This window comes from Bufo gargarizans, chromosome 2 (assembly GCF_014858855.1).
Source record: "Bufo gargarizans isolate SCDJY-AF-19 chromosome 2, ASM1485885v1, whole genome shotgun sequence".
NCBI lineage: Eukaryota > Metazoa > Chordata > Amphibia > Anura > Bufonidae > Bufo > Bufo gargarizans.
Window position 1 is genome coordinate 49,030,886 of NC_058081.1, and position 21,390 is coordinate 49,052,275.

Sequence of the window (21,390 nt, forward strand, 5' to 3'; positions counted from 1 at the left end):
AAAAGGCAATGGGATAGAAAGAGAAGGTGATAGGAGGCAGGTTGTTGGCAAAGGAAGAGATAAAAATGGGATGGGAAAGGGGGTGCAGAAAGGTGGGACAGGGGCCAAAGGAGATGGGATGGAAAGAGCAGAAGGTGATGAGAGGTAGGTTGGTGGGAAAGGTGGAGAAAAAAAATGGGATGGGAAAGGGGGTGCAGAAGGGTGGGACAGATGTTAAGAAGATGGGATGGAAAGGAGAGAAGGTGATGGGAAGGAGGTTGGTAGGGAAGGAGGAGGAAAAGGACAGGATGGGAAAAGGGGTGCAGAAAAGTGGGACGAGTTAAAGGAAATGGGATGGAAAGAGGCAGAGGTGATAGGAGGCAGGTTCGTAGGGAAGGAGGAGGAAAAGATGGGATGAAAAAAGGGGTGCATAAAGATGGGACGGGTTAAAGGAGATGAGATGGAAGCAGAAAGTGAGGGGAGGTAGGTTGGTGGGAAAAGGGATGCAGAAAGGATGGACAGGGGTTAAGAAGATGGGATGGAAAGGGGGAGAAGGAGATGGGAAGGAGGTTGGTAGGGAAGGAAGAGGAAAAGGACAGGATGGGAAAAGGGGGTGCAGAAAAGTGGGACAGGGGTTAAAGGAGATGTGATGGAAGCAGAAAATGGGGGGAGGTAGGTTGGTGGGAAAGGAGGAGGAAAAAAGCAAGAGAAAAATAAGAGGTTAGTACAGTGAGCCATATATATATATATATATACAGTACAGATCACAGAAGCAGGTATACACACGCTATATACACACCACACACAGGACACTCACCAATAATTATGATGAGGATGATAGCGCATATCACTCCCATAATGATCATCATCTGAGGAGAGAAGAGCAAAGTGTCAGAGATTAGTAACGAGGCAAGCCAGACTGACTACCTCCATCAGGGGTGAAAAAGTGAAGGTGATGCTGGTAATCTTCTGTGGTACAATCAGACTAGTTCTATAATCGAATTAACTACTAACCACTAAATCAGCCATTGTTACTAAATTAAAAAAGGGGCTAACAGAAGCTAAATGGCGCCATAGTAGGGACTTGGCCACTCTAGACATACAGCTGGCCATAGGACATTAGATTACAATGTGCTGTAGCATCTGATATATTCTGGTGGGTGTTGCTTGGACAACTGATTGTAAGAACCAAGGTGGGACAACCAAATCTCAAAGACACAAGAAGGACAATCCAAGTGTCATAGCTCCAAGATGGCAAGGGCCCAAGGCTGAAGAGTCCAGTGCCGAAGGCTGAAGGTGGGTGATTCCAGTACCATGCTCTCCAGATGTGGTGAAGGTAGCTGGGGTGGGCAACAGATGTCTAATGTGCTTAGGGCATTGAACCTAAATTCATCTTTCAATGTGACCCCTCAGAGGATAGTATCAACTCAACTACCAATTCCTTCAAACTGAAGAACATGCAAACCTCCTTAATGGAGTTTGGATAATATAGCGCCATAGATTATGAAGCAACAGCCATGGTGGAGATAACCATATTTTATGGAGAACCGGGCAGACCGCCTGCCTACACACCTTTAGGTTCTTCCACCAGTACTTGCGCTTGAGTTTGGCCGCGCTGGTTTCAAACTGCGAGGCTCCGGCCTGCAGAGCGTCCGCGCGGTCATCCAACTCGGACAGCTTCTGATCTCGTTCCAAAACCTTGTCTACATTCACACGCATAATATCCACCACCTGTAGGGAGGGAGAACAGACGTTGAGTGCACGTCATCCAGAATACAGAGGTATCTTCATGTGGATCTCCCACCACCTCTCCTCAGGACTCACCTCATCGACCTGTGCCTGGGTTTGTTGGAGCCTCCTGTTGCTGGTGAGGTTGGGAGGTTGGTTTGCTCCTTCTCCGGGGGCAGCGGGGGGGCCAGCAGCTGGGGCAGACCTGAAAGAGAATGGGACGAAGAATTGGTTTGCAGAATAGAATACTTGTGCAGGAAGATGCTCTATAAGCTCTATACGTGTATCTGGGGGCATTAGTGGTGGCATGAAGGGTTTCAGTTTGGGCAAAAATAGCCACAGGACTAAGTTAAAGACATAAATAAAGCTCTTGGGAATATACGTAATCTGGATAATCTGACCACATTTACACACAGGGCTATATATGACCTGAAATCCACAAGGAATAATTACTCGCAGCACATGGAGTAAACAGAGGTGCGTGTCGGGGGAGCACGTTAGGTCCTGCAACACGCAGGAGGAATGTGGTAACCTCAAGTGAGGCCAGCGGTGACCAGCCAACAGCGAGCATCATTCCTACACAACAGAGCTTACTAATAATAATAAATGAGCCCAAAAAGGAGGAAACATGGAAGGCAAGAAAATAGTGAAGAAGATAAAGAAGATTAGGAAGATGGTAACGAGGTAGATGAAGCAGGGTGAAGATGAAAATGAGATGGAAAAAAAGACCACAAAAAGGGAAAGAAAAGCATAGAAGAAAGTAGAAGAGATGATGATGTATAAGAAGTAGAGAAATATAACAGAGAAGAAGATGGAGGCAAGAAAGATGAGATGTAATATAAAAGGTCAATGAAGATGTAAAAGACAGCAAAAACAGCGAAGAAGACAAGAGGAAAGTGAACGGGTAAAGGTGGCGGAGAAGTAGAAAACTTAAGAAGGTGAGGAATAAGGAGATGAAAATGAAGAAAACAACAAAGGTGATAGAAAAGCACCAGAGGACAACAAAGAAGATGTAGGAGAAGAAGAAGAACGTAATTAAGATGTTGAAGAAAAAAATGTAAAAAGTCACCAAAGGAATGAAATTATCTATCTCTAATCGATGTCCTGTCTGTCTGTCTGTCTCTAGTCTATCTATTTCCTGTATGTCTGTCTGTCTCTAGTCTATCTATTTCCTGTATGTCTGTCTGTCTATCTCTCTATCATCTATCTCTCTATCTCTCTCTCTATCATCTATGTCATTTCTATCTATTTATCTCTCTCTCTATCATCTATCTATCTATCTATCTATCTATCTATCTATCTCCTATCTATCTCTAATCGATGTCCTGTCTGTCTGTCTGTCTCTAGTCTATCTATTTCCTGTATGTCTGTCTGTCTATCTCTCTATCATCTATCTATCTATCATCTATCTATCTCATATCTATCTATCTATCTATTTATCTCTCTCTCTATCTATGTCATATCTATCTATCTCTCTATCATCTCTCTATCTCCTATCTATCTATTTATCGCTCTCTCTATCATCTATGTCATCTGTCTATCTCCTATCTATCTCTCTATCATCTATCGATCTAATATCTATTATCTATCTATCGCTATCCACGCAATTATTGAAATGTTCTCTTAAATAAATCACACAAGATGGCCGCTTTAAAAAAAAAAAAAATAGCGCCTCTCTTGTCTACAGGTTATGTTTGGTATTGCAGTTCAGCACATTTACTTCACTGGAGGTGAGGCGCTGTTTCCACTGAACACTTGATGCTCTGGTCGCTCTGCTCATGGTGTGAACACTGCTGACGCTAAGCTATGATAATGGCGTCAGGCAGAGCAGCTTCTTCCCCTAAGGGGTTAATAATATAACTGAGCTGCCATGTGTGATCAGCAGACGCCTCACATCTCAGGTCCCTCCAGAGGTGTAAATCAGCTTCTCACCTCTCTGCGATCGGAGAGCACCCACACCTTCTGTCTAAAGCCCCCTCTCTGCCTGTGTCCCTATGACAACACTTCCTGGCAGTCTTCTCATGGGGGCACAGAGTTTCACATGAACCAGTCAGGACACAGAGTTTATTTCTCACTAAATAAATAAGAAAATGCAATTGGTGTTTAGCACCCCCCCCCCCATGACAACCCCTGATCTACCACAAAGGAGCGGCCAGCCTGTTATCCACCCCTTCCTGCTCTGAGTTCTCAGTCTCTATAACAACACATCCTGCTCCGGTGACTGGAGGTGTTATCATGGGGGCCTGATAGAAGTATGAAAGACAGCTTCTGATTGGTTGCTATGAGGCCCAGAGCCTCCTGTGGTAACAAAGATCTGGAAACAGGAAGTGTTGTCATGGGGAAGGCAGATTTCCAGCTGTAGATGATGTTGGACGATACTGCCTCACGCTGGGCTCATTTCAGCTGCACTGAATGCTGTAGAAACCTTGGCTCCCCGTATACCGCCTGATAAATGTCAGTGTGCGTCACCAAAGGGGGAAGTAATAATATCCTTCATCATGTAGGTTCTGATTCATCTGACTGCAGAACAAGACGCAGCGGAAGCCTCCTTCATATGGGCATGGCGGGCTGACACTACTGTGCCATTATAGCAGGCCAGGCAGCACCAGGAAGGGGCAAGAGGGGGGCAGCGGAAGGGCCACGAGGAATGAGCGCTTTCATTGTGGCAAAGGGGTTAGGTTAAGAAATTTGCATTGGGGAGGGGGGCGCCGTTTTAGTTTTCGCCTCAGGCAGCAGAATAGCTAGGTGCACCCCTGATTAAAGCTGTCACCAAGCTTTCCCAGACCCCTGGTACACCCCCACCACATCCCTGTGCAGGCTGTAATGACAGCCATGGTAGTCGTCAATCACCCAGCTTTCCCAGAAACAGCTATGAGTGGCGACTCTAGGTCTTGCATGCCTCCCTCCTTCAGGACCCTGCTTCCCCTCCAACACCCGGCAGTGACTACCCAGACTGACAGCGCTGTCTGCGGCGTGCAGCTCCCTCTAGTGGCGCAGAGAGGTTGGTGCGCCGCAGAGATCCAGAGGTCTCATTTTTGGCACTGCCAGGTAGCAGCAGAATCAGGAGGACGCGCTGGCAGGAAAGGGTTTTGGAAAATGCAATTTCTAATGAGTCAGGGGAAACCAAAAAGATTTGCTGCGTAACAAGAAATTTCAAAAAAAAATTATACGGCAGCGGCAAGAGAGGCGCGGTTATAAATACCCTGCAGCGACGCCGACCTGAGTCCGTATCTGCCTTGTCTGCTGGCTGGGCCGGCGCCACACTGCAAATTTTACTTCACAGTGCCAGGCGCAGCTGGTTATTTGCTTCGAATTGCGCCAATTTTACACGATATGCCACCCCTTAAGCAATGTTTGCTACATCGCAGGATTGGGCTGTGAAGTTACACATCTGCGTGACTCTCAAAATGTCTACTTTATAAGGATGTGACTGCGGCATGCGTTAGATGGTTTCTAAAATCTGTTCCGTTTTTTTGCGAACTGTATACAGGAGCATTCATTTCAGTGGGTCCGCAAAAAAAACTGAAGTTACTCCGTCTGCATTCCGTTTCCGCATTTCTGTTCTGCAAAAAGAAATAGAACATGTCCTATTATTGTCCGCATTACAGACAAGGATAGGGACGGTTGTTCTGTTCCGCAAAATACGGAATGCACACGGATGTCATCCGTTTTTTTGCGGAGCGCAAAATACATACGGTCGTATGCATGAGGCCTGAGGGTCCATTCAGACGTCAGTATTTTGTAATCTGCATCTGTTCCGCAAATTTGGATTGCGGACCCATTCATTTCAATGACCCCGAAAAAACTGCAGATCGCATTCGTTATTCCGTTCAGTTCCGTTATGCGGATCCGCAAAAAAAAAAAAAGCAGCTTGTTCTACTATTGTCCGCAAAATGCGGTCCGTGGTCCCATTGTAGTCAATGGCTCCAAAAATGTGTAGGACATGCAGAATGCATCAATATGTCACCCGCAATTGCGGATCAGTTTTGAAGAAATAGAAAAAAACTTTTATTTTTAGTACCCTAGCAACATATATTTCTTCTTCAGTTTTTTGGGTGGAAAAACGAAACAGATGCAGATGTGAAATTGGTAAAAATTGAAGGTTTTTGCGGAAACACGGATCTGCAAAAAAACGGTCCATGTCTAATTAGTCCACTTCTCTGCTGGCGGCCAGTCCAGCTTCCAGTCATGAGAGATAAGGTGACAGACCGAATTAGTCAACTTTAGTGGGTTTCACCATCCAATCTGCAGACTAAAGTAATGTCTGACAGTCTGGTTGCTAGGGATACACTGCCTAACGACTGCAGTCTTTTATATGAGGTTGCCAGGCAGCACATACCCAGCAACCAGTCTGTAACAGATTAATCGGGTCTAGCACTGAAATGAGGCCTCAGGAAGGGACAATGGGGTCATTTATCAAAGTAGAACTGGCTTAGTTGCCCATAGCAACCAATCAGATTCCACCTTTTCATTTTTCACAGCCCTCTATCTGTTTTTGCCTTAGTAATCAGATTTTTGGAAAAATACATTTATGAAGAAAGGCCCTTTAAGCAGCAAACCTCCAGATAGCAACCTCCAGAGCACAGAGAGGTGGTCGGCCCGAGGATTCGTTCATATCCTCCTCCAACCCCACCGAATATCTCCCTAATAGACATGAGCCTCTAGGGCTGAGTTCATACGGGCGTTGCGGGAAAAGGTGCGGGTGCGTTGCGGGAACATGCGCGATTTTTCCGCACTCGCGTGAGAAAAATCGGCATGTTTGGTACCCAAACCCGAACTTCTTCACAGAAGTTCGGTTTTGGGTTAGGTGCTGGGTAGATTGTATTATTTTCCCTTATAACATGGTTATAAGGGAAAATAATAGCATTCTGAATACAGAATGCATAGTACAATAGCGCTGGAGGGGTTAAAATAAAAATAAAAAAGTTTTTAACTCACCTTAATCCACTTGCTCGCGCAGCCGGCATCTCTTCTGTCTTCTTTTTTGCTGTGTGCAGGAAAAGGACCTGTGGTGACGTCACTCCGTTCATCACATGGTCCATCACATGATCCATCACCATGGTAAAAGATCATGTGACGGACCATGTGATGACTGGAGTGATGTCACCACAGGTCCTTTTCCTGCACACAGCAAAAAAGAAGACAGAAGAGATGTCGGCTGTGCGAGCAAGTGGATTAGGTGAGTTAAATTATTATATATTTTTTTAACCCCTCCAGCGCTATTTTACTATGCATTCTGTATTCAGAATGCTATTATTTTCCCTTATAACCATGTTATAAGGAAAAATAATAATGATCGGGTCTCCATCCCGATCGTCTCCTAGCAACCGTGCGTGAAAATCGCACCGCATCCGCACTTGCTTGCGGATGCTTGCGATTTTCACGCAGCCCCATTCACTTCTATGATAAACGTGATAAGCGCACAATATAGAGCATGCTGCGATTTTCACGCAACACACAAGTGATGCGTGAAAATAACCGCTCATGTGCACAGCCCCATAGAAATGAATAGGTCCAGATTCAGTGCGGGTGCAATGCGTTCACCGCCCGCATTGCACACGCGTGGAAATCTCGCCCGTGTGAACTCAGCCTAACAGTGAAAAAAAATATATATAAAGTTCCCGCAATATTTAGGTATAATAGCATCTGTACCCCATGACAACACTTCTTGTCCAGTGCTATGGCATCTCAGTGTTTTAATTGGCAAGCTGGCCACAAAGTAATCAGTCCAATCTTACATTTTCTAAGCTATGTCCCTGTGATAACACTGGGTGGCTGGACTACAGGGACCTGAAGTTTTGCCATGGGGACCTATGTAGAGAAGTATTGGCAGCAGAGGATAGGACTGGTGCTGACAACATCCAGCCTTCCTATGACAACACTTCCTGGCCTAGGCTGTGGCAGCTCAGTCCTGTCATATGGACACTGCATGGGCCTGAACTACTGCGGATATAGCAATGGACAGGAAGGACTATCATGGGGAACAGCAGGCCTGTGACATCCCTGTTATAGTTAGCACTGAATAAGTCCCAGGCCTTCATTTAAAGACATGGAAGACGCCCCCTTAATTATAATGACACGTGGGTATAATTCAGACTAGAGCACTAGGACAAAAGAAGCGCAGCAGCAGCTGTGTGACCTCTGTGTCTCTACCTCACCACACAATACACACACAGTGGTGGCGGCCATTTTGTGAGCTACGAGCATCTCCCTATTGATTTGCTGATAATGACGGCAGATGCAGAGACTGTCTTATTAATGACCTTACAGGGTCGGAGGTGGGGTATTGATTGGTTTTGTTTTCATTAATAGGCCACACAAAATGGCCGCCCTCATGACTAGCCCCCCAGTTATATGAGGATCTTCTTAACTCAGCTTCACCAAAACATGCATAGCAACCAATCACAGCTCAGCTTTCATTTCTTACAGCGTGCTTGAAAAATTTAAGCTGAGCTGTGATTGGTTGCCATGGGTAACAACAATTAGATGCATTTTGCACGTAAGGCAACATGGCCACCTATACCCCGGAGTAGTCACCCAGCTTTCCCAGCTTTCTAAAACGTCTCCTGATATGTTACAGCCAAGTAACGAGGAGTATTCGCCAGTAATGGAACTACCCCTTTGGAGCTGTAGTGTTGACCATATCAGTTGTCACCCATCTTTCCCTTAAAAAAAAAGCAGTTGATAAATAGACAAATGGAGTTTTTATGATTTTTTGTCGGGAAATTGGATGACAACCAGTTCAGTAGCCATTAAGGCTCTCACAGTCAGTTGTTATCCAGCTTTTCCAGCCTTCTGAATGGTAAATCCCCGTGCTCCCATGCCGATGATGCCGTGTTTTGTGGACCCGTGTACTTTCTGTAATTTGTGGCCCCCCATTATAGAAATGCCTATTCTTGAAATAGGACATGATCTATAATTTTTGTGGGGCCGCGGAACAGAGCAGCACTCCGTGTGCTGTCCGCATCTTTTGCAGCCCCATTGAAATGAATGCGGAACCAAACCATGTTCATGTGAATGCGCCCCTACTAGGAGACATGGAGCTATAGTGGGGGCGACCATGTCAGTTCTTACCCAGCTTTCCCAGAAAGGTTTCTTCGGCCAGTGCGGGAAGCTTGTGATGTAACTACAAACACACTTTTTGCTGGAGAACCCCTTTACATCCAGCAGTTCGTGGTGCCGCATACTCTGCAATCATCACAGATGTCATTTTTTGGCAAGAAAGTCAGACGCTTCTAATGTGACTAAATCTAACGTCAGGTTAGTGCAGTCACGTCTGCAGACTCCCAAATTATCCCAAATATAAGATAGAAACCCCCCACCCCCACCATGCAATGTGAAGTACTGCCCTATACACATATACAACATGTATACTGCCCTATACACATACCAAGGAGTATATACCATATACAACATATGTACTGCCCTATCTACATATACCAGGAAGTATATACCATATACAACATGTATACTGTCCTATATACTTATACCAGGAAGTATATACCATATACAACATATGTACTGCCCTATCTACATATACCAGGAAGTATATACCATATACAACATGTATACTGTCCTATATACTTATACCAGGAAGTATATACCATATACAACATATGTACGCGTTAATTTCTTAACGTTAATTTGTTTTCCCTTAGTCCTAACAGCAGCACATGTGGGGTTTATCCGCCCCAGTGAAACTGGTAGGACAGACGGAATGTTTAATGAAGTAAAGTAATCAAATAAATCCACGCCCCCATTACCTCACTATAAGAGGCCAAACCCCCCATACATCAGTGTGTCATAACAAGAAACTCTCAAAAAACAAAGGGAGGGATATTTGTGTGCTGCTGTTAGGACTAAGGGAAAACAAATTAACGTTAAGAAATTAACGCTTCCCTTACGTCCTAACCAGCAGCACATGTGGGGACTTAGCAAGAAGTTAGCCTAAAGGGTAGGGACTTCAATGCTGAATGGAATTCAAAACAGACCGCCCAAAGGCAGTGTCTTCTGATCCCCTGAGGTTGAGTCTATAATGGCTCACAAAGGTAGAATGTGAGCTCCAGGAGGCTGCGGAACAGATCTGTTCCAGAGGAATAAGAGACCTTTCGGCCCAACTAGTAGAGACTGCTCGGGTGGAGTGAGCAGTGACAAAGGCAGGAGGAGGTCTATTCTGGGAAGCGAAAGATTCTCTGATGGCCTCTCTGATCCATCTACTTAGAGTAGGCTTAGAGGCCTTCTTCCCTTTATTCCTGCCAAAGAACAGGATAAGAAGATTATCTGACCTTCTGAACTCCCGGGATCTCTCAATGTAGATTCTCAAACATCTGGCCACATCCAGAGTATGGAGGGAAGTTTCTTCTGCAGAGGAAGAAGAGGAACATAACACAGGCAAAGACACAACTTGATTAATGTTGTGCACAGAGGGCACCTTAGGCAAAAAGGTGGGTAAAAAACGTAAAAGGACTCTGTCCGGTAAAAATAAAGTGTATGGCTCACATGCCGAAAAAGCCTGAAGCTCTGAAATGCGTTTGGCCGAAGTTACGGCCAACAAAAAGGTTACCTTCCAGGATAAAAACTTAAAGTCCACTTCTTCCAAGGGTTCAAAGGGAGGACCACTCAACCCTTTAAGCACCACTGAGAGATCCCACTGCGGTATAGGTCTTGAAATGCTAGGCTTAAGACGTACGGCTCCTTTAAGGAACCTCTTAATCAGAGGGTCTTGATGTAAAGATCTGCCAAAGGCGGCTGACAGAGCAGAGATCTGTACCTTGAGTGTAGAAGGGCTGAGGCCCTTATCTAGTCCATCCTGCATGAACTGAAGAATAGCTGATACTGGAGGATCCTGAGATGGTACTTGATGAGATGCACACCATAGAAGAAAAATGCGCTTTACCCTGGCGTAGGCCTTGACAGTCGCAGGAGCTCTGGAATGAGACATCGTTCTTAAGACCGCTGCTGATAGCCCTTCCGGCTCTAGAAGGGACTCATCAATCTCCAGGCTGTCAGATTGAGTCTGGATGGATCCAGGCAGAGCTGAGTGCCCCGGGACACCAGGTTCTGCATTGGGGGAAGCTTCCAATATTGCCCTCGGCTCATCTGCATGAGCAGGGTAAACCAAGACCTCCTGGGCCAGAATGGAATCACGGCTATTACTGAGGCTTGGTCCTGCCGAATCTTCATCAATACCCTGGGTATCATGGCGATGGGAGGAAAGATGTAGGCCAGCCTGAACTCCCATGGAATTGACAGAGCATCTACTGCCAAGGGATTGTCCTCCCGATACAGGGAACAGAACGTTTCCACTTTGGCATTGAATCTTGTCGCCATGAGATCTATGTCCGGGCGACCCCACCGGAGAGTGATCTGATGAAAGATCTCCTGATTCAGAGACATTTCTCCCAGAGCTGGGACTCCTCTGCTGAGCTGGTCTGCAACCACATTCAGGGACCCCCGAATGTGGACTGCTGAAAGGTGGGAAAGATTCTGCTCTGCCCAAGACAGAATTAGACCTACTTCTGAGAGTAGACTCTGAGACCTGGTGCCTCCCTGTTTGTTGATGTAAGATACCGCAGTAGAATTGTCTGAGCGAACCCTTACAGCCTTGTTTCTGATAAGGGGGAAAAAATGAAAGAGAGCCATCCGGATTGCTCTGAGTTCTCTCAGATTGGATGACATCAAACGCTCTTGAGGGCTCCAGGATCCTTGAACTTGAAGTTCCTCTAGATGGGCACCCCAGCCTAGAAGGGATGCATCTGTCGTCAACAGGATCCAACAAGGTTGGATCAAGGACCTCCCATCTTTGACCTGTTTCCACCACTTCAGTGAGCGGCGAGCTTGAGATGACAGGGAGCACTTTGTCTCTAGCCCTCTGGGAGTTCGATCCCATAGACTCAGAACTTCCGCTTGAAGAGGGCGAATATGCCACAAGGCCCAAGGAACCGCATCCACGGCTGCTGACATTAGGCCTAACATCCTCATCAATACTCTGATAGTTACCCGGCGGGGAACCATGAGTTGATCTGCAGTCTTGGAAATGCGTAACTTCCTTTCCGGAGAAAGGTAGAGCGTCATGTTGGCAGAATCTATTATGAACCCCAGAAACCTCCTGGTAGTGGAGGGAGAAATCTCTGACTTCTGCCAATTGATAATCCAGCCCAAGCGCTGGAGGAAGGACTGAGCCTGCAGAAGATGAAGATGAAGCGTCTCTACCGAGTGGGCTTTTAGAAGCCAATCGTCCAGATATGGAATGATCTCCAGGCCTCTCAATCTGAGGGGAGCTACTACAGCTATCACCACTTTGGTGAAGATGTAGGGCGCGGTTGTGATGCCGAAGGGAAGTGCGGCAAACTGAAAATGTTTCACCGTCCCTCTGAGACTTACTGCCACTCGTAGATACTTCCTGTGGGCCTGGCACACAGGGATGTGGAGATAGGCATCCCTTAGATCCAGTGTGACCATCAGGTCCCCTGGGCTCAGGATGCTGATTACCGATTTGATGGTTTCCATCCGGAACCGCCTTTTCTTTATGAATCGGTTGAGGTAGCGGAGATCTATGATCATGCGCCAACCTCCTGTGGCTTTGGGAACAAGGAAAACTGGCGAATAGACGCCGGATCCAATCTCTTCTGGAGGAACCTCCTCCAAGGCCCCTTTCCGCCTGTATTCCAGTATAGACTCCTCCAACACCGTTTGCTTCGCGCGTGGAAGTAATCTTGTCAAAACAAATTTTTCTGGGGGAACAGATAAAAATTCTATCCTGTACCCTGTCCTTATTATATTCAGGACCCAGGGATCTGGAACAAACTCTGTCCAGGTATTTAGAAAAAAAGTTAAACGGCCTCCGACTGGGAGGTCTGAAAGAATAGGAGTCAAATTTATGACTGGATCTGACGGAAGGGGAGGGCCGTCACTGGTCGGCTTTATTGTTTTTGTTCCCACCGGAACGATATGATCCTCCCCTCCTGGACCCACGGCCTCGCTGAGGCCTGGATTGGCCCTGAAAGGATCTGGACCCTCTACCCTGCCTACCCCTACCCTTAGGGGTTTGAGGAAGGCATTTGCCCTTTTTATCGGCAAGACCCTCCATAATGCGGTCCAGTTCAGTCCCAAAAAGCCTTCCTGGCTCGTAAGGGAGGCTGCATAAATTATACTTGGAGGCATTATCTGCCACCCAAGGTTTTAGCCATAGTGGCCTCCTACCCGCTGCAGAGAGGGCCATAGCTTTAGAGGCTAATTTTAACTGTTGTGGGCCAGAGTCACACAGAAATTCCACGGCACGTAGAATGGACTTAAACTGCGCCAGGATGTCATCACGGGATATGCCAGAGTCGATATCCGACTGCACCTGTCGGAGGCGTCTTTGGAGGAAGACGGCTACCTCCGTAGAGGATATGGCCACAGATGCAGCAGCAGCAGCAGTGGAGTAAGACCTTCTCAAGGTGCATTCTACCCGCCTGTCCATCGGGTCCTGTAAGTTGGAGCCGTCATCAGCCGGGACAAGAGTCCTCTTAGACAATTTTGCAATTGCCAAATCAACTTTGGGCACAGTGCCCCACTGGTCAAATTGGGAAGTCACAATCGGGAACATGGACTTGAAGCGCTTTGAGATGACCGGTGCCTTCTCAGGATGTTTCCATCCTAGCTTCATTAATCGAGACAGAGTCTCGTCCACTTTGAAGGCCCTTGGCCCCCTAGAGGTGGACTCTGAAGCTTCCCCGGGATCAACATCCTGGTCCCCCGACCGGATGGATCTAAGTAACCTCTGGGTCTTCTCTACAGGAAAGGCGTACCTTCCAGCCTCTTCTTCCTCCCCGCTAGACTCAGAGGAATGGACTTCGTCCACGGTATGGTAGACTTCCTCCTGCATAGGAGTGGGTCTCAGAGGAGATCGGACACTGGGTCTTCTGGATGACACAGAATCCCTTAGGGTGTTCATTGAGGACTCCACAAAGTCCTTTACCCAGACTACTACGTCCCGTATGGTAGGCTCCGTATCAGGAGGCAGAGGAGGAGGAGGACGGCAAGAGGGACACCTATTAAATTCATAGGAGTCCGCTAGAGGGGTGTCACAATCCCTACACGCCAAATGCTTGCGCTTGGATGACGTCTTGCGCCCAGTCCGATCCCCATCACCGGCAGAGGACATTATCTGCAGAGAAAGAGTTAAAAATGAATGAACAATGTCTATTCATTAGCTAACCAAGGAAGCAGCAAACCTACCAGACACAGGAAAGCTGGTGACTAAAGTAGTCTGCCTCAGTAACCAACCCAAGGCTGCAACAGCACAGCCTGGAAGGACTGGAGGCTTTATATATTCAAATTTGGCGCCCAAACTGACGTCAGACGCCAGGTTTGAACAAACTTTAATCATTGTTGTTCAGCAACAAACCACCAGAGGGCGCTGGAACACAATGTGTGTAAGCCAAACAGGAAGCTGAATGCAGGAGCTCCGAGCCTCCAAACTGCCGGCAGCACCAGCTTGATCAGATAAGCTGCAACCCTGAAAGAGAAACACAAGGTTAGCATGAAATCTAAGAGCATGGCAGCCAAATGGCTGCCCCGTCTGTCCTGCAGTCCCAAGGACAGAAAAAAACACACTGATGTATGGGGGGTTTGGCCTCTTATAGTGAGGTAATGGGGGCGTGGATTTATTTGATTACTTTACTTCATTAAACATTCCGTCTGTCCTACCAGTTTCACTGGGGCGGATAAACCCCACATGTGCTGCTGGTTAGGACGTAAGGGAATGCCCTATCTACATATACCAGGAAGTATATACCATATACAACATGTGTACTGCCCTATACACACATATACCAAGGAGTATATACCATATACAACATATGTACTGCCCTATCTACATATACCAGGAAGTATATACCATATACAACATGTATACTGTCCTATATACTTATACCAGGAAGTATATACCATATACAACATATGTACTGCCCTATCTACATATACCAGGAAGTATATACCATATACAACATATGTACTGCCCTATACACACATATACCAAGGAGTATATACCATATACAACATATGTACTGCCCTATCTACATATACCAGGAAGTATATACCATATACAACATGTATAACACCGTATACACATATATACCAGGAACTATATATAATATACAACATGTATACTGCCCTATTTACATATATCAGGAAGTAGATACCATATACAACATGTATACTGCCCTATACACACATATACCAGAGAGTATATATCATATGCAACATGTGTACTGTCCTATCTACATACACCAGGAAGCATAAACCATATACAACGTGTACTGCCCTATACACACATATACCTGGCAGTACATACCATATACAACGTGTACTGCCCTATACACACATATACCTGGCAGTACATACCATATACAACATGTAAACTGCCCTATACACACATATACCTGGGAGTACATACCATATACAACGTGTACTGCCCTATACACACATATACCAAGGACTATATAACTTATACAACGTGTACTGCCCTATACACACATATACCAGGGAGTATTATTATTATTATTTATTATTAAAGCGCCATTCATCCCCTGGCGCTGTACATATGATAAGCGGTGCACATACATAATACAGACAATTGCACTAATCATAAACAAGACGAGTTACAGACGGGTACAGAAGGACAGAGGGCCCTGCCCGCGAGGGCTTACAATCTACACGGTCTGGGAGAAGGACACAGTAGGTGCGGGTGAAGTTGAAGTTGGAGTATATACTATATACAACTTGTGTACTGCCATATACACACATACACCAGGGACCAGGGGCGTAGCTATAGGGGTTGCAGAGGTAGCAATCGCTACCGGGCCCAGGAGCCTGAGGGGGCCCAAAGTCCCTTGTGCCACATAAGAATATACCAGTATTATAGAAAGTTTTGCTGGTCAAGTTATAGCTCTGGCTGGGGGGAAGGGGTTAGGTCAAGAATTTGGCATGGGGGGGGGGGGGGGGGGGGTCTACTGTTTAAATTTTTTGCCGCAGGCAGCATGAAGGCTATGTGCTTCCCTAGCCACAAAACACTGAGGGAAGGGGGGGCCCGGGCTGAACCCTTGGACCAGGGCCCATGAGCCTTTAGCTACACCTGTGCCAGGGACTATATACCATATGCAACATGTGTACTGTCCTATCTACATGTACCAGGAAGAATAAACCATATACAACGTGTACTGCCCTATACACACATATACCTGGCAGTACATATGGTGATGACCGGAGTGACGTCATCGAAGGTCCTTAACCTGTATTTAATGGAGCAGCTCACCCCAGGTCCTGTTCATCAGCAGCGGAGACACAAGGAGATGCCAGCTTCGCGAGCAAGTGGACTAAGGTGAGTTAAATTATTATTATTATTTTTTTTAACCCCTCTAGCGCTGGTTTACTATGCATTCTGTATTCAGAATGCTATTATTTTCCCTTATAACCATGTTATAAGGGAAAATAATACAGTCTTCAGAACATCAATCCCAAGCCCGAACTTCTATGAAGAAGTTCGGGTTTGGGTACCAAACATGCGCGATTTTTTTCACGCGAGTGCAACGCATGACAATGTTTTGCACCTGCGCAGAAAAAATTGCGCATTTTCCCGCAACGCACCCGGCTCTTATCCGGGCAAAAAAACTCACGCCCGTGTGAAAGAGGCCTAAGGAGGAGTTTAATTAGTTAGAGGTCAGTGGAGAGTACACGTCCCTGCTGGACATGTCCTGCCTAAGCCAACTAGAGCACCTTCAGCTCTGCTGGACACAGAGGCCAAAGCCTCTGAAGCCAGGAGGTATAGATTCCCTGGTATTAATCTAGAGACAGATTACAGAGAGAAGTTGCAGCATAAAGAAAGAAGCAAAGTTATACAGTAAACTTGTCAGCACAGCAGAGCCAGGGAGAAACAGGTGTAGCAGAGTTGAGTTTGTTTGCCTGCCAGAGTTAGTGCTGACGCCTGCTGGGAACCAAGACAAAGCCGGAAACTGTTGGAGAAACGTTTATTCAAGTAAAGCTGTTATTGAACTTCATCACAAGGTCTGGACTTAATTTATCTCTTCAAATCCCACAATTATTCCCCCTATTTGCTCTGCTTCGGACGACAACGCCGGGGTGACATTTACCCTACACCACTCTGGCATTCCTACACCTGGGTACCATTTACTGCATCACTAAAAGGGGCCCGTGCCCTTGTTGTTTCACTACAACTGGCGTCACCAAAAACATTCTCTTTAAGGGACCCATGGCCGTTGCCGTGCATCGCACATAAGCACATATAATGTGCCTTATACAGAATATACAACATTGAATATAGAGCATATAAAACATGTATGCTGCCCAATACACATACATGAAATACACAGCATATACAGAACTTTCTGTTGTCAAAAAAGGAGGCAATTATTTTATTAACAAAGGTGGCACTACTAAAAGGGGGCACAACATGAAAGTGGGTGCACAATGTATACAATATGTATACTGCACATACAACATGTATACTGCTAATAAAACATGAATAATGCACATATAACATGCATACAGCTCATACAACATACATACTGCTCATACATGTATACTCCTCATACAACATACATAGTGCTCCTACATGTATACTCCTCATACAACATACATACTGCTCATACATGTATACTCCTCATACAGCATACATACTGCTCATACATGTATACTCCTCATACAACATACATACTTCTCATATATGTATACTCCTCATACAACATACATACTGCTCATACATGTATACTCCTCATACAACATACATACTGCTCCTACATGTATACTCCTCATACAACATACATACTGCTCATACATATATACTGCTTATAAAACATACATAGTGCTCATACATGTATACTCCTCATACAACATACATACTGCTCATACATGTATACTCCTCATACAACATACATACTGCTCATACATGTATACTCCTCATACAACATACATACTGCTCATACATGTATACTCCTCATACAACATACATACTGCTCCTACATGTATACTTCTCATACAACATACATACTGCTCATACATATATACTGCTTATAAAATATACATAGTGCTCATACATGTATACTCCTCATACAACATACATACTGCTCATACATGTATACTCCTCATACAACATACATACTGCTCATACATGTATACTCCTCATACAACATACATACTTCTCATACATGTATACTCCTCATACAACATACATACTGCTCCTACATGTATACTCCTCATACAACATACATAATGCTCCTACATGTATACTCCTCATACAACATACATACTGCTCATACATATATATACTGCTTATAAAACATACATAGTGCTCCTACATGTATACTCCTCATACAACATACATACTGCTCATACATGTATACTCCTCATACAACATACATACTGCTCATACATGTATACTCCTCATATAACATACATACTTCTCATACATGTATACCCCTCATACAACATACATACTGCTCCTACATGTATACTCCTCATACAACATACATACTTCTCATACATGTATACCCCTCATACAACATACATACTGCTCCTACATGTATACTACTCATACAATATACATGTATACCCCTCATACAACATACATACTGCTCATACATCTATACTACTCATACAACATACATACTGCTCATACATCTATACTACTCATACAATATACATGTATACTGATCATACAACATACATACTGCTCATACATGTATACCCCTCACACAACATACATACTGCTCCTACATGTATACTACTCATACAATATACATGTATACCCCTCATACAACATACATACTGCTCATACATCTATACTACTCATACAACATACATACTGCTCATACATGTATACTCCTCATACAATATACATACTGCTCCTACATGTATACTACTCATACAATATACATGTATACCCCTCATACAACATACATACTGATCATACATCTATACTACTCATACAACATACATACTGTTCATACATCTATACTACTCATACAATATACATACTCCTCATACAACATACATACTGCTCATACATGTATACTCCTCATACAATATACATGTATACTACTGATACAACATACATACTGCTCATACATCTATACTACTCATACAATATACATGTATACTGATCATACAACATACATACTGCTCATACATGTATACTGCCACACACAATATGGAGTGCACAGCATATACAGATATCTGACACGTATGTCAGATATGTGGAATTTCCTCAGTAGAATCCTCCAATTAGGGATGACTGGATCCTAATGGATATTGGGTTATAAAATCTTCTAGATTATTTAAATGGTCTAAAAAGTACTACAACCCTCAGCATGCAGCTTTGTGTTTTTTTAAGATTTGTCAGCATTTTGTGGTTTTGTACAAGAAACAAGAACAAATGATAAATTCATGATCATGCTGGATTAGAGTAATTTTACTGTATGGAAACCAGATCTACACAGTCATACAGGCACACGTTCATACAGGCACACGGTCATACAGGCACACGGTCATACAAGCACACGGTCATACAAGCACACGGTCATACAGGCACACGGTCATACAAGCACACGGTCATACAAGCACACGGTCATACAGGCACACGGTCATACAAGCACACGGTCATACAGGCACACGGTCATACAGGCACACGGTCATACAAGCACACGGTCATACAAGCACACGGTCATACAGGCACACGGTCATACAAGCACACGGTCATACAAGCACACGGTCATACAGGCACACGGTCATACAAGCACACGGTCATACAGGCACACGGTCATACAGGCACACAGTCATACAGGCACACAGTCATAGTTGGGTGCACTGTATATAGATGGGTGACATTAGGCCGTAGTTGGGTGCACTGTATATAGATAGGTGACATTAGGCTGTAGTTGGGTGCAGTATATATAGATGGGTGACATTAGGCCGTAGTTGGGCGCACTGTATATAGATGGGTGACATTAGGCCGTAGTTGGGTGCACTGTATATAGATAGGTGACATTAGGCTGTAGTTGGGTGCAGTATATATAGATGGGTGACATTAGGCCGTATTTGGGCGCATTATATATAGATGGGTGACATTAGGCCATAGTTGGGCGCACTGTATATAGATGGGTGACATTAGGCTCTAGTTGGGTGGACTGTATATAGATGGGTGACATTAGGCCGTAGTTGGGTGCACTGTATATAGATGGGCGACATTAGGCTGTAGTTGGGCGCAGTATATATAGATGGGTGACATTAGGCTGTAGTTGGGTGCACTGTATATAGATGGGTGATATTGGGCTGTATTTGGGCGCAGTATATATAGATGGGTGACATTAGGCTGTAGTTGGGTGCAGTATATATAGATGGGTGACATTAGGCTGTAGTTCGGTGCACTGTATATAGATGGGTGACATTAGGCTGTAGTTGGCCGCACTGTATATAGATGGGTGACATTAGGCTGTAGTTGGGTGCACTGTATATAGATGGGTGACATTAGGCTGTAGTTGGGCGCAGTATATATAGATGGGTGACATTAGGCCGTAGTTGGGCGCAGTATATATAGATGGGTGACATTAGGCTGTAGTTGGGTGCACTGTATATAGATGGGTGATATTAGGCTGTAGTTGGGCACAGTATATATAGATGGGTGACATTAGGCTGTAGTTGGGCGCACTGTATATAGATGGGTGACATTAGGCTCTAGTTGGGCGCACTGTATATGGATGGGTGACATTAGGCTTTAGTTGGGTGCACTGTATATAGATGGGTGACATTAGGCTCTATTTGGGGGCACTGTATATAGATGGGTGACATTAGGCCATAGTTGGGCGCAGTATATATAGATGGGCGACATAAGGCTGTAGTTGGGCGCACAGTATATAGATGGGTGACATTAGGCTGTAGTTGGGTGCACTGTATATAGATGGGTGACATTAGGCTGTAGTTGGGCGCAGTATATAGATGGGTGACATTAGGCCATAGTTGGGCGCACTGTATATAGATGGGTGACATTAGGCTGTAGTTGGGCGCATTATATATAGATGGGTGACATTAGGCTGTAGTTGGGCGCAGTATATATAGATGGGTGACATTAGGCCGTAGTTGGGCGCATTATATATAGATGGGTGACATTAGGCTGTAGTTGGGCGCACTGTATATAGATGGGTGACATTAGGCCGTAGTTCGGCGCAGTATATCTAGATGGGTGACATTAGGCTTTAGTTGGGCGCAGTATATATAGATTGGTGACATTAGGCCGTAGTTGGGCGCACTGTATATAGATGGGTGACATTAGGCCGTAGTTCGGCGCAGTATATCTAGATGGGTGACATTAGGCTTTAGTTGGGCGCAGTATATATAGATGGGTGATATTAGGCCGTAGTTGGGCGCACTGTATATAGATAGGTGACATTAGGCCGTAGTTGGGTGCACTGTATATAGATGGGTGACATTAGGCTGTAGTTGGGTGCACTATATATAGATGGGTGACATTAGGCTGTAGTTGGGTGCACAAAATACATAGATAAGCGACATTGGGCTGTAGTTGGGCACACTGTATATAGATGGGTGACATTAGGCTGTAGTTGGGCGCACTGTATATAGATGGGCGACATTAGGCTATAGTTGGGCGCAGTATATATAGATGGGTGA

General features: G+C 45.0%; 2 protein-coding genes across 2 annotated transcripts in view; both read right to left on the bottom strand.

Moving 5' to 3' along the window:
- The window catches only part of VAMP2 (vesicle associated membrane protein 2), a 32,242-nt gene that overhangs the window by 1,827 nt on the left and 9,025 nt on the right, over positions 1-21,390 (bottom strand). The window contains exons 2-4 of the mRNA XM_044278882.1: positions 1,804-1,912; positions 1,552-1,710; positions 797-848 (exon numbers count right to left, since the gene is read on the bottom strand). Coding sequence (XP_044134817.1) covers positions 797-848; positions 1,552-1,710; positions 1,804-1,912 — 320 coding nt within the window. The remainder of the gene's footprint in view (positions 1-796; positions 849-1,551; positions 1,711-1,803; positions 1,913-21,390) is intronic.
- LOC122927227 lies at positions 9,530-14,412 on the bottom strand. The gene is made up of 3 exons (XM_044278881.1): positions 13,930-14,412; positions 13,500-13,858; positions 9,530-10,634 (listed from the first exon to the last, which is right to left on the bottom strand). Exons 2-3 carry the CDS (start codon positions 13,853-13,855, stop codon positions 9,671-9,673), a joined length of 1,320 nt encoding a protein of 439 aa, XP_044134816.1. The 5' UTR covers positions 13,856-13,858; positions 13,930-14,412; the 3' UTR covers positions 9,530-9,670.